Below are 12,800 nucleotides of genomic sequence, written 5' to 3' on the forward strand. Positions count from 1 at the left end.
GGTAAAGTATAGATAAGAGCATAAAGGAAGGGTATTTTAGCTTCGGTTTTCTAAATACATCGATTCATTCTTATTTTTCCCTAATAGCCGCACAATTATGTAAAGTGTTTGGCAATAAAAGCCATCAATTCTCCTGATTGGCTTTTAATTACGGCTGAAATATGTTTTTTAAAATTACAAGAGAACCGAACGGGCAGAGCCGGGTGACACTTCCGTGAGCGGGGCGTCAAGAACAATGGCAAATGGAAAAACTGCTGAAGAAATAAATAAAATACAAGTAAATAAAATAAAAGTAAATAAAAATGATATCTTTATGCATGGCGGAGCTGTAAAGCCGCGTGTGAGACGTTTGGTAATGAAAGCATATTTTTGCATTGTTGATGCCTGCGGCTGCTGCTGCTGCTGCCGCTGATGATGATTTTCATATGCGCATGACAGCGCAATACAATGCAAACGAAAGACTCAGGCCACGAACGTGCAGCCGCATACAACAAACAACAACAATCAGGTATGAGCCAGAGCCAAGACAACTTGAGGAGAGAAGAAAAAAAAAGCAGCTAAGGTCGCCGGCGCGCATAAAAACTCAATTTTTAGCCTTTGTTGTAGTTGGCGCAATTTGGCTGCCTATTTGGTGTCAACACACATCATCACCCAGTCACAGTCACAGTCTCTGGCTGCAGTTGCAGTTGCAGTTGCATTTGCGATAAAAATCGATGTGGCGAACGCCAACGCAAATTACATGATATTAATTTTTGTATTTTCATCAATTTGATACTTAATTATTTTGGCTGCATTCAATTGAAACACTTTTCGGGCAGCTGTGCACCGCATTTCAAGGTTGCGACGTGCCTCAGATCTCCAATCTACGAGATGGCCTACAAAAAGGTAAAAACATTAACACACATCTATTTGCTAACTGACTCAACAGCTGGGCGTAGCTGGGTGTAGCTTTACAGTTATGATTTGGCATACCTAAGCAACCTATTTGCTTGCTTCCATTTGCCTGAGCCCATTTGTCATTGGCTCACAAGGGTGAATTGCTTATGTGCAAAATTGTGGAACAAACAGCAGAAGGTAGGTCTGATGCCAAAAATAGTATATAGTATACTTGATCTGAACGAGGAGATATACCGAGCTCAGCTATGTCCCTCTTTATACGCAGAATGATTTATCGTTTTACTTCAATTGCATATTCCAATTAATAAATTTAAATTATTAAAATTAATTAACTATCGATAAAAATCAATTTCAAGACTTGGTTCTAGATACAATATAACATAAAGATAGAGTCTGTCTTAAAGGTAGAGTGATTCGTAAAGGCAATTCATTTTATGGCATGCCTAAATTTCAGCTCTAAAAATATCATAAAAATTGTATAACAATTTCATAAAAATTTCATGAAAATGTCATAAAAGTTCCATTCCAACTATAGACTATCGAAACAAGTAGACCTTGAGACTTGGTTCTTTATAACTCGCTAATTATATGTGCTAGATATGAAATAACGAATATCGATAGGCTCAGTTTTCTTGCAAAATTTAAGCTCTTAAAATTTCATAAAGAACAAGAATACATTACCTATAGATAGACCTTTAGATAGATAGCTGCATAAGGACCTTAGCTTGTGCATATTCATAGCAGAAAGCAAGTATCTTTCTAAGTGCAGCTTGGCGCCGGGTTCAGGGTCCTTGTTGACAAATGTGCTTAAAGTATTTTGTCAAAAATTGAATTTGTGACAGGTACTTGCTTTAATGGATTGCTTAATTATTTCGTTGAGCATCCGCTTGGGTTTTTGTGCTTTTAAAACACAATTAATCATAAATGAAAGACATGTGAGGGGGAGGGGTGGCGTATGCATAGATGTTTGCGCTTCATTCTATGCAAATTGTGTGTGAAAATAATAATTATAATTCGCGTAGGTAAATGCCAACGTAATGTGATACCATAAACATTTAGACTGTGGCCTTTGTCTTGCGTGTGTGTGTGTGTGTGTCTATTTGCTTCTCATAACTAAATAAATTAATTAGCCATGGCAATTTGAGTCGACGCTGTATACAAATCACTTTAATGAATCTGTGTTAATTTTTACACCAAAGATTCTTGCACACATGCTAAAACTTTGCCACCGCAGAAACACAGTACATTTATATATATATATATATATATATTATAGATATGTATTTAGAGAGAGAGACCAAAATGAGCAACTCACCGAAAATTGCACAATTAGCAAAAGTCTGCTGCCAGTTGCCGCTGTTGGGCAACATTAAAAGTCCTCAACCATATTAACACTTTGGGCAATGTTTTGCGGCGCGCCGCAGCGCTCAAAATTTGTGTCAAACCCAACAACAATGATCGAAAATCATGCAGCAAAGCGCACGACTGAAAAAAACTAACAAACAAAAAAATGAAAAAGCAAAAAAAAAGCCAGTCAATATACAGCACAGCACATAAATCGCACACGATTTGACACACGTTCAAGATGTTTGCATTTTGCCAGCTGCCGGCCCGGCCCCATTTCGGGAGCAGGCCAATGAGGAAGTGCAGCAAGTGACACAAGTTGGCTGCCCCAAGTGCTTCCTCATCTGCGGCACATGCCGCCGCGTTAATAAATCCCCAAGTGAACGCCATTTTATAGCCACCTGCCAAAATAAATCGGCTGCAAATAATGCTGCTGCCTGAAAGTAGGCAACACCTTTTGTACACTCAACTCCGACGAGGCGCAGGAAAGTATGGCATGGGAAAAACTTAAAATATTATTATAAATTTATAAGCTATTCATTTTCAGAGAGAATTATCTGGTGTGTCATGGGTCAAATATGACGTTGACACTTTTTTACATTTAACTCAGACCTGGCGCAGGAAAGTATGGCATGGGAAATACTTAAAATAATATTGCAAGATATTCTATATATATTTCCAGAGGAATTTTCTATTTCTACTCTATGATATTTAACGGAAAATATGTTATTATTTGAATAAAAAAAGACTGTTTGAGGTCCACAAAAGAATACATATTAAATCAATACATATAAAGCACAAAACAAAAAAAAACAAGGAAATATTTAGAATTTCCGTCTCAACTTTTTTGACCCGAAGTCTTTGTCAGTTATTCTAATGTGGAATTAAATAAAAATTGTTTTACTTGTGAGATATTTAAATATCTTGTTATTTCCTAAGCACTTTTTTCATTGAATTTATATGCTATTTCCACACTTAGCAGTATTTTAACCTTTAGATGTCGCTGCCAAATGGTGGACTTTCAACTGTCGCAGAAAATCTTCAAGTGCACTTAACCTTACTGCAAAATAATTCTAGTTTCGTAGTTTTCATTGAAACTAGAATTTCTTAGCGAGAAATAAACACAATTTGACAGCATTATATCCAATATGCACTCTTGAGTCAATTTACTCTAAATTTGAACCGTCGACCGCTCGCTTTCTGGTCCAACGCACCGTTAAAGCTGACAGATATTGTAGATTTTTGTAGTCTGAACTTTCTAAAATTGCACTTTCGACGCAAAAGGTAACTGCTGTAAAAATTACTAACCAGATTGATTGATCAACAATCAATCAATCAGTCAGTCAGCACAAAGAGTTTTACATATATATTAAATTTAATTAGATTTATATTAAATTTGACGCAAAATGCTTGCAATTGCAATTTTCTTTTAACTATGAGCGAACAAAACTTCGTTGGTACATTTGTATTTTATGCAATAAAAACTATTTACAAAACGCGTGAGACCCCAAAAAACACCCAACCATATCCATATGCCATGCTCCTCTTCCCATGTCAATCAATCTGTCCCTTGTGCGCTATGTAGGAGTCGTAGAGCGTCGATTGCTTGCGTCGCTTCAGCCGGGAGCAGGCCATGAACAGGGTGACCGCCAGAACGCAGAGCAGCGCCGAGCAGCTGGCGGTTAGGGCAGAGAACGTGGACGTCTTGAGGCAGGTCTGGTGCGGCAGCTGCGGCTTGGCCCGGCGCTGCGCATAGACATCGTCGCCATCCGACTCGCCCTCCTGCAGCACGCGCAGCGACTGAAACAGATTTACGTTCTCCGACAGCGAAGCCTGCGCCGGACTCTCCGTGCCATCGACGGCCGCATTCGCCAGCGGCGGCAGCGACAAATTCGTGGCCGTCATGTTGGAGGTGTCGCGCTTGGTAACGGCCTTCAAGTTGCGCCAGTGACACGGCTGACTCTATAATGGAATAATAAGTGAGAGTGGATCTTCAACCTACTCCGTCTACATTCACTTACCGGACAACGTCCATGGCACATACGCACATCGCACTCAATATACAGCGCCGGGGAGCCGGTGAAGCGGAAGGTTTTCATATACGCATAGACCTGCGTCTCAAAGACGCCCGCATCCGACCAGGAGCCTCTGAAGCGCGAGATGAGCTTGTCGTCCACGGGACAGCCCTGCTGATCGATCAGTTGAATACGCTTGTTGGCGCCGTTGTGCGCATAGCAATCGTTCACCACAATATCAAAGCCATCTAGAGAGGCACAAAAAGATTTAACAGGTTTAAACATAATAGTTAGTTTGGGTATACTTACCATATTTGCTTCTCATGTAGATGATCAGGGTCAGGGGATCGCCCACGCGAACTGGTCCGGTCACGCGTGGTCCACCAATTCCATAGCCATTCTGGATTTCCATATAGCACTCTGGTGGACTCAGGGTAAAGACCACAGGGTTACCAGTTGCCACTCTGTAAATAGTAGGACAAAAGATTAAATAAAGGTACCTTCAAGGTAAGGTAAAGATTCATTCAACTGTAGAGAAGTGAAAGGGCTCCAGTCAAAAGCAGCCGGACTGAAAGATAATCGACTAGGGGATACCCGGCTGGTAGATACCTGACTAACTAACGAAATTCCAGACTTAAAGATACCTGACTGAAAGCTATCTTGATTAAGAGATTAACAAGGAAATAGCGATTAGTAGATGCATGACTAAGGATCGCCTGAATAGGCATTAGCCTAATGGAAGACACCTGACTGGAAGATACAAAAACAACTGCATCATAAATAAACTAGGAGTTACACGACTGGCAAATACCCAACTAGAAGATAGACTAGTGACTATCTGAATAAAAGGTGCCCGACTAAGAGATACACGACTGAACATATCCGACCAATAGACTCTCAGATTTCCCAACTAGAAGATGCCCGACTAGCTTCAACAATCTAACAATAAAAATGTTTCCCAAGCTAGGCTAAATGGGATGAATTATAGGCAATTAATGCAAGAGGTGTTGTGGCAAATCTAGCTCTTACAGAGTCTAAAAATAATGTCATGGCTATATAGACTCGGCTGTATGATACTTATACTTACTCAACATCCAGAAAGGGAAACGTGACAGTCTTCCAGAAATCATAGCCGTATTCGCAGGTGACCTTAAAATGTTCATCGTACTCCTCCTCAATCAAAGGATTATACTGCACCGTGACCGTATTCCACATGAAGTTCTGCAAAGGAATATATATAATGATAAATTAAGATCACATGGCAAGGATATATCAGGCATACCGTGGGATTCTTGCGACTCTCCTCCTGCAGCGAATTCTTGCCCAAGGTGCCGCACCGATTCAGTTGTATATAAAACTCGTAGTAATCCCTGCCAGAGCCATTGATGTACATGCAATCCGGATCGTAGGCATAGCCGGCGGAGTAGAGCAGTCCACTAAACGAGCCATTGAAGCCAATACGGATTTTCATATAATCATCCTGGCACTCGGCCTCAATGTCTGCAGGGAAATGGGAAATAAGTGAGGAGCTGCTGTTAGATTCAAGAAGGAAGCTTACGCTGTACTCTGGTGCTGTTGTGCGTGTGCTGTTGCCCGGAGTAGTCCGGCTCCCAGTACTCCTCGTGCCACTTGTTGGCCTCGTATGGCGCGGCATGGTAGCCCGCGCTGCCTGTGGGCGCGCCGCTCGAGTCCACGCCCGTCGAGCCATACTCCAGATGCACCGGATGTCCAATGCGCTGCGGCACATAGCCAGACGAATCGGGCACATGGTCGGGCTGGATTGAAAGCACTTTTAATAGCATATGATTAATCATGACTAGAGTCCAAGTCGACTTACCACCTCGTGCTGCAGTCTGTTGCGCTCGACGGCGAGGCTGCTGCGATTGCGCACATCCTTGGCGAACTTCTTTGGTGCCGGCAGTCCGGCGCGCTTGGCCAGCTTGGACGGCTGTGTGGTGGGTCCCGAGATGTACGACTTGGCGGAGAGCGCGGCCACCAGTTGCTGCTGCTCCTGACGCTTGCTGCTCGCATTGCGCGGCGTTGTCGTCTGCACGCGACCCTTGAAGCTGCGCACTGGAGTCGCAGCTGGGGGCGGGGCTGCTGGCGGGGATGTGGTTGTGGCCACCGCAGCTTTGCTCACTATGGAATTGTCTGTGCTCAGCTCAATGCTCCAGCTGGGCTGTGGCTGCTACAAAGAGAGAGGGGGAGAGAGAGGGAGAGAGAAAGATATGCCATTAGCAAATGCGTTTGGCTTGGATAAATCATGCCAGTTTGTGTCTTAAGTCTTTCGTTTAAAACTGCTGCATCATTGATTAAGAAATGGCCAGGGGGCAACATAATTTTGCCAGCGCCACATCTTCCGCTCGGCTCTCAATTGTGGCCGGGGAAGCTACGCAATATGGCTGGGCATATCCGTTAGACGGGCAAAAGATTGGCCAACGATTGGTTACGGTTCATGTGTCGGGCTCCGACTCCGACTCTGCTTAGCATAATCAGGAAGTTCATTCTTAGAATGCGCTGTTTAACTGTTAAATAGATTAGTTTTTCCAACTGATTCGCTTTGCAGCAGCAGCTAAACAAAAGACTTAGGCAACAAACTTGCTTGGGCAACAGTGAAAGGCAACAGTTAGTTCTTAGCTCACCTGCAGCATCAGGCAGAACAGCAGCAGCAGCAGCAACAGCATTGATTGGCCCGCAAATCTGCACCGATTCATGTCTCGCACGCAACTGACAACTGCAAATAGATAAATATTCAATATAATCATCTAACAACCTTGCCGGCGGCCAGTCAAGGGTTCTTTCTGTTCAGCCTGGCTGGATGCGTGGCGGCCGGCAGGAAGTTTGTGGTTCATAAATTAATTATGGTCAATATGCGAGAAGCATAAACAAGACAAGTCGCATCAATGTCGCCCCGAGAACAATGGCTGACAATGGCTGCCCCAGCCCCCGCCCCCGCGTCCGTCTCTGTCGCCTTGTCGGGCGTTAAGGTCAAAGGCATAAAACTGAAAAGCTGACAGCCGCAGCTTTGCCTTAATTAATATTATTATTAGCGACACGCAGCTAGAACCCTTCTTGGCTGATTCTCTCTATTTTAACTTAGATTACATTTTAATGAATCACTATGTCTCCTCCCCCTCCCCCTCCCCCTGCCCACCTCACCGCAGTTTACCTTGCCAGCGCCCACGCGGAATGGTTGGCTGCGTTTTAATACGTAGCTGTAAAAACGCACGCCGTTTGCTTAATTGTTGCTGTTAATACCCTGCAAAAGGGTATATTTACTTTGTCGCACAGTGTATATCGTCTTGATCGTCCTTCTGTTTATATGATTATAGGTATATCTATTGGGATAAAATTATATACGGCTTTCGTAGGAAAAGATGCATAGAAATCAAAGTATATATATAAAATATTTATATGCAGCATGTGGATCAAAAAATATCTAACTTTTACAAGTCTTATTTTGCCCCTAATATGGGTCTTCCTTAGCATAGTATCATATTATCATATTCCAAAATATTTTAATCAAGCTTTGCTATTAGAAGTTTTACTGTCCATCTTATCATATAAATATTGTCTTATCATATAATATACCATATATCCCATTAGATCATATCATATCATATATCATTTCATATTATATCTATCATATATCATATCATATCATTTAATATCATATCATATCATATCATATCATTCAAATCATATAATATCATATCATATCATATCATATCATATCATATCATATCATATCATACCATATCATTCATATCATATAATATCATATCATATCATATCATATCCCACCATGTCTTATGCTTTTATATCATATGCTAATAAATCAAGTCATATCCAAACATATCATATCTGATTTTTATTTTAAAATTTTTAAAATATTTGCCATATGTTTGCAAGGGTGTTTAATCTGCGGCTCTCCAAAATGGAAACTCTTTCTTCTTGTGATAATTACTTTGGCTCGCAGTTTGTTTTGTTTATTTGTTGGTTCGGTTCGCTTTGGTTTTACATCTGTTATGCAATGCTCTAGACACTGTTTTTTTCTTTTTTTGGCTTTGGTTGCGGTTTCGGTTTTTGGCTTTCATTATTTTTATTTCTTTATATATTTTTTTTGTGTTGCTTTTTTTTATACTTAGTTTGTTCGCATTGCTGTTCTTTAACGGCGGAGGAGCAAAGCGTGGCCGTTGGCTTATAATTATATTTAATTGTTGTTGCCTGACCTTGAGCCGTTTGTGTTTCGCTTCTTACAACAACATTCACCTACAATGCTAGCAATGCTAACGGTATCTGCACGTTATGGCCATAGCACGCGTTTATCATGAACCGTTTCGAGCAGTTGACAATTCTTTAAACTGAGAGCCTTTTGCGGTTTATTGACCGCAACACTGAGGTAATTTGAGTTATTTACTTAGATTAAAATGAAGATCGAGTTGGAATAGAATCTAAAAAGTTACTAGATAAAAGAAGAGCCCAAACCAAAGAAAGGGGCAAGCTGACTAGCGGGACTAGCGGGTCGCTGGTTCAAATCCTCTACTCTAGTTAGATAAAATCCCAAGAAAGGGCAAGCGTCAAACTGGCAAGTGGGAGGTCACGGGTTCAAATACTCTATTATATTTAGATAAAGTCGAAGGCAAAATATGTTGAAGGCCTGAGCGCGTGGTAAGAATTAAAGAGGCACTTTTTCTCTCTAAAGCAATCCGGAATGGCACAAACATATTCCGTAAAATTAAATTGTTTACATTATTAATTTGGACATAGGTTAATAAAAGATTAAATTACAATACTAGGACTACCCTAATAATTGGTTTGTATACAAATAATTGGTAGTTAGTGGATCAACTCTTAATAAAAAAAATGAAAAATGGGTTTCAACCGAGTTTATTTTTACATAAAAGCGAACCTTGCACCGGACCAAAAAGGTTATTCATAAATTTAGCCAACCTTTATTTGAGTTAAAAAATAGTTTTCTCAAAAAATGATTTGGTTCCACAAACTCGTTGAAGGAAGAATATAATTAAACGTGATAATTGCAAGTATCAAAAATTGCGACAAGTAATAATCATATTTTTGAGATAAAAGAAGGTTCGATAAGAAAAACATATCTATATGAATGTGTAATCACAAGCTCTGTGAAATTCGCTCGATTTCTGAAAAGAAGCACCAGTTATTTGCTTACCTTATTTATCTGCGACTTCCTCTTGGCCTGTATTCGCTTTTTGCCCGAAAACTGACCTGCTCCAAGCTTGATGCGCCCAAAATGTTAATGGCCTTAATAATAGCTAACACACACACACACACTCAGACAGCACGCACTTTGACCAACTGACATGAAAAAACTTGGCCCATTTTTTTTTTTGGTGGGGGTATTTAACAAATCCTCTATAAAAGTTGACGAGCCGTGCCCAAAATAAAGACAAAACGTTAACAAAACGCTTGGACGTAGGCTGCGTTTTTTTTTTTCACTCGCACTTTCCGAATCCGACGAACCCGAATTTTTAATGCCTTTTTGCTGTGGTATTGCGCGATTTTGTTATGCCCCGATATTTTCTACACCATTTATGCCATTTAACTGTCTGGCTTGCTTTACATGTTGCACGTCTGTTAAAACTTTTGTTAGTTTTCCGTCTTTTTTCCGTCTTTTTTTTTTTTTTGGAAGCCCGAAAAATCACTCAAGTGCAACTTGCCAAATAGAATCAGCAGCCGGGCCGCAAAGCGTATATGTTGTTGGCGCTAGCGATTGCCTAACATTACATAAGAGCCCTCCTTTATGAACTGTCTAGCTCGAATTCCGAATGGCTTGTACTCAGGTTCCGATGTGTCGGACGGTTGTTGCCTGGTTTGCAGTTGGCCACGTTACGCGCAGGTGTGAAGCGAAGCGCGGCTGGCGCAAATCTTTATAGAGTTTCAGCCAGCCCAGGCCAGGCCAGGCCAGGGCTTAGAAGCTGAGCCGAAGAGTCGACCACCATGTGAAACCATGGGCAGATTGTTGTGAAAGAAGCTGCCAGCCTATCTGGCGACCTGGTCTGATCTTCAGAGTCCGCCCAGCTAACAGCTTTATCTGCATTTGCTGCTTTACTTTCGTTACGATTCGCCGTTAGTTGCCATTACACTTAGAGAAAAACGCTGCTCAACATAGCCTGAGAATCTGGGGATTTAAATAATAAAAATCTGAAAGCAAGAAAAAACTCTCTTAAAGCAAAAAATGTCCCTAAACAATTTAGAACGCAGGTTATTCTAAAATATTTCTTAATAAAAAATATCTTAAATTGAGCATAAAATACTTATATTAAGAACTTGCATACTTAAAATATGACTAAAAGGTTCTCATACGACATACAAATATTCTTAAAGCAAGAACTTTACTTAAAAGACGTCAGGAACAATTCGTTTTATAATATTTCTAAAGCACAAAAAACTGATATCAAGAATTTGCATAATAAAATGCTCTGGAAGTTTAGAAAATTTGAGAACTTTGACGATTTAAAACACATTAAATTCTCTTCTAAAATATTGAAAGAAACTCAAAGTAAAAGTTTCAAATTAAGCACCAAAATACCTATTACAAGAATTTGTAGGCTCAGAAAAAGCCTAAGACATTCTCAGACGAAGCAGAAATTTGCTTAAATTGAGAACGTATATTGTGAATTTTAAAGCAACAATTTCTGAGAAGATTTGTACTTAATTGAAACACAATATTCTCGATATTTTCTCTGAGTGTATATTGCGAAGCTTTGAACTTAATTTAAGTAGAAAATTCTTGATATTTTCTCTGAGTGCATATTGAGAAGGTTTGTACTTAATTTAAGCACAAGATTTTTTTACTCTTTTCTCTAAGTGCATGGCGGAAGCGCAACAGGAACGGGTCTGAGCGTGTTGCATACCTGCTACTGCTGCAATTTCTACTGCTGCTGCTACTGCTGCTGCTGCTGCTGCTGCTGACCCATTACCTTTAGCGTCAAGGTCAACGGCACCTAACTGTAACTGGTGGCAGCGCACATTTAATTGGCCCGTGCAACATTGCAGCAGACGTTTACCAAGCGTGTCTGCGTTAAAATACAAATTACTAATTAGTTAGTTAACACTTAAACGTTAGTTAATTAAACGCTCTGCTTTTGGCCCTACTCGTGGTAAGTTGTGAAAGGCGCTCACTCCGAGCCTGACCCTGACTGCGGAGCAAGGGCAGCCCAGCCACTGTGACCAAACCGAAACTGACCCAATTCATGCGCCAAAATATGCACTCGATGATTGATCATCATTTAATTGAATCTTTACAGCATGAAATACTTTAAGATTGGGCCAAGAAAATATACGCTTGTTTGTGCAAAAGCCAGAAGGAGGACAGCATATCTTATAAGGTATATAGTTTGAGATATATTACTTTAGTCAAAACTCGAAGATTAATTCAACCTAAAACCAACATTTCAAGCTCTTTTAATCCTTGAGTTTTGATTAAGGAATCACATCTTAAATTAAGTTTCGTTGTGCATGTAAATAGAGTTTGCAAATATATCATATTTTTAATAACTTCCACAATTAAAAGCAATCAATAGACGTAGAACCTTGCGTTTTGGCATGAGCACGCTTTCAATGGCATATTCAATACATAAACATGTCATAATCGGACTATAAGCACCGAAGCTTATTAAGATTAATGCGTATGCAGCGAGAAGAAGAAGCCGCTGCGTAAAGTCCATATAGTGCAAATATATTTGTTTGGAGCGACTTGGCGTTGGGCTTAAGGTATCTTCTAGTCGGTCACTTCCTGTTCTTTTTTGTGTTTGTCTTAATTATTATTGTGAGCATCTGAGCCTAAACAATGCATATCCTTTAAAGGTGTATAATAATGGGATTATGGGTAAATATGAATTCTGGAATATTTATGTCGGCATCTCCTTGTATAGGGTATCTCCTAGTCGTGCACTTCCCACTGACGCACTCCTGTTTGATTGTTTAAAATGAAGCATAAAGTATTTCTGACTGCGGCCCAACTCTGTCTCGAGGGCATCTCCACGTCGTGCACTCCCGACCGTTCCACTCTTCCTCATTCGATTTATGGTAAACTCAAGGTCCCGCTTAAGATTGTAGCATTATCATTTTTATTGGGTTTTCTATTTATATAATTAATTAATTAATTCATATTTCTTTTTTTTCACATTTTCTTCATACTTGCTTTCACACTCATCAACATGATCGGGCATGTTTTTAATACATTTTACATAAAGGTTAGGCATACACAAATACATACACATAAATTTCTTTTTTGTTTTTTTAACAAAAATCATAAACACAAAAATTCATTCGGAAGCGTTAAAACTAAATTCAGAATTGTTCGAACTACTCGATGCTTATTTTAGGCGAATCGCATTTTTTAGAGTTTAGTTTTTAAGTGTACAAATAAATAATCAGAGTGTTTAAATAATTAATTGTTAAGGCTACATTAGTAAAATGTTTTAATTTATACATTTTCTTTTTGTTTTGTTTTTTTTTTTTTGTCATTTTTTGTTCTTGTTTTTTGCATATTCATTTTGTAAA

The 12,800-nt window shown here is 39.9% G+C and overlaps 1 protein-coding gene across 1 annotated transcript; it reads right to left on the reverse strand.

The window, feature by feature from the left end:
* Positions 1 to 3,795: 3,795 nt before the first annotated feature.
* On the reverse strand, positions 3,796 to 6,761 carry LOC115762867. Its single transcript, XM_030705241.1, has 8 exons — positions 6,735 to 6,761; positions 6,094 to 6,444; positions 5,815 to 6,031; positions 5,539 to 5,756; positions 5,344 to 5,477; positions 4,566 to 4,720; positions 4,263 to 4,504; positions 3,796 to 4,203 (listed from the first exon to the last, which is right to left on the reverse strand). The coding sequence occupies exons 1-8, from the start codon at positions 6,759 to 6,761 to the stop codon at positions 3,796 to 3,798; spliced, it is 1,752 nt and encodes a 583-aa protein (XP_030561101.1).
* Positions 6,762 to 12,800: the final 6,039 nt, after the last annotated feature.

The sequence above is a fragment of the Drosophila novamexicana genome, unplaced genomic scaffold, assembly GCF_003285875.2.
Source record: "Drosophila novamexicana strain 15010-1031.04,08,12 unplaced genomic scaffold, DnovRS2.1 tig00000644-arrow-pilon, whole genome shotgun sequence".
Taxonomy (NCBI): Eukaryota; Metazoa; Arthropoda; class Insecta; order Diptera; family Drosophilidae; genus Drosophila; species Drosophila novamexicana.

Coding starts and splice junctions, on each gene's coding strand:
- LOC115762867 (XM_030705241.1), bottom strand. CDS start 6,761: ATGAACTTCCTGATTATGCTAAGCAGA. Junction 6,032..6,093: donor ACAGACTGCAGCACGAGGTG/GTAAGTCGACTT, acceptor CTTTCAATCCAG/CCCGACCATGTGCCCGATTC. Junction 5,478..5,538: donor AGAGTCGCAAGAATCCCACG/GTATGCCTGATA, acceptor ATTCCTTTGCAG/AACTTCATGTGGAATACGGT.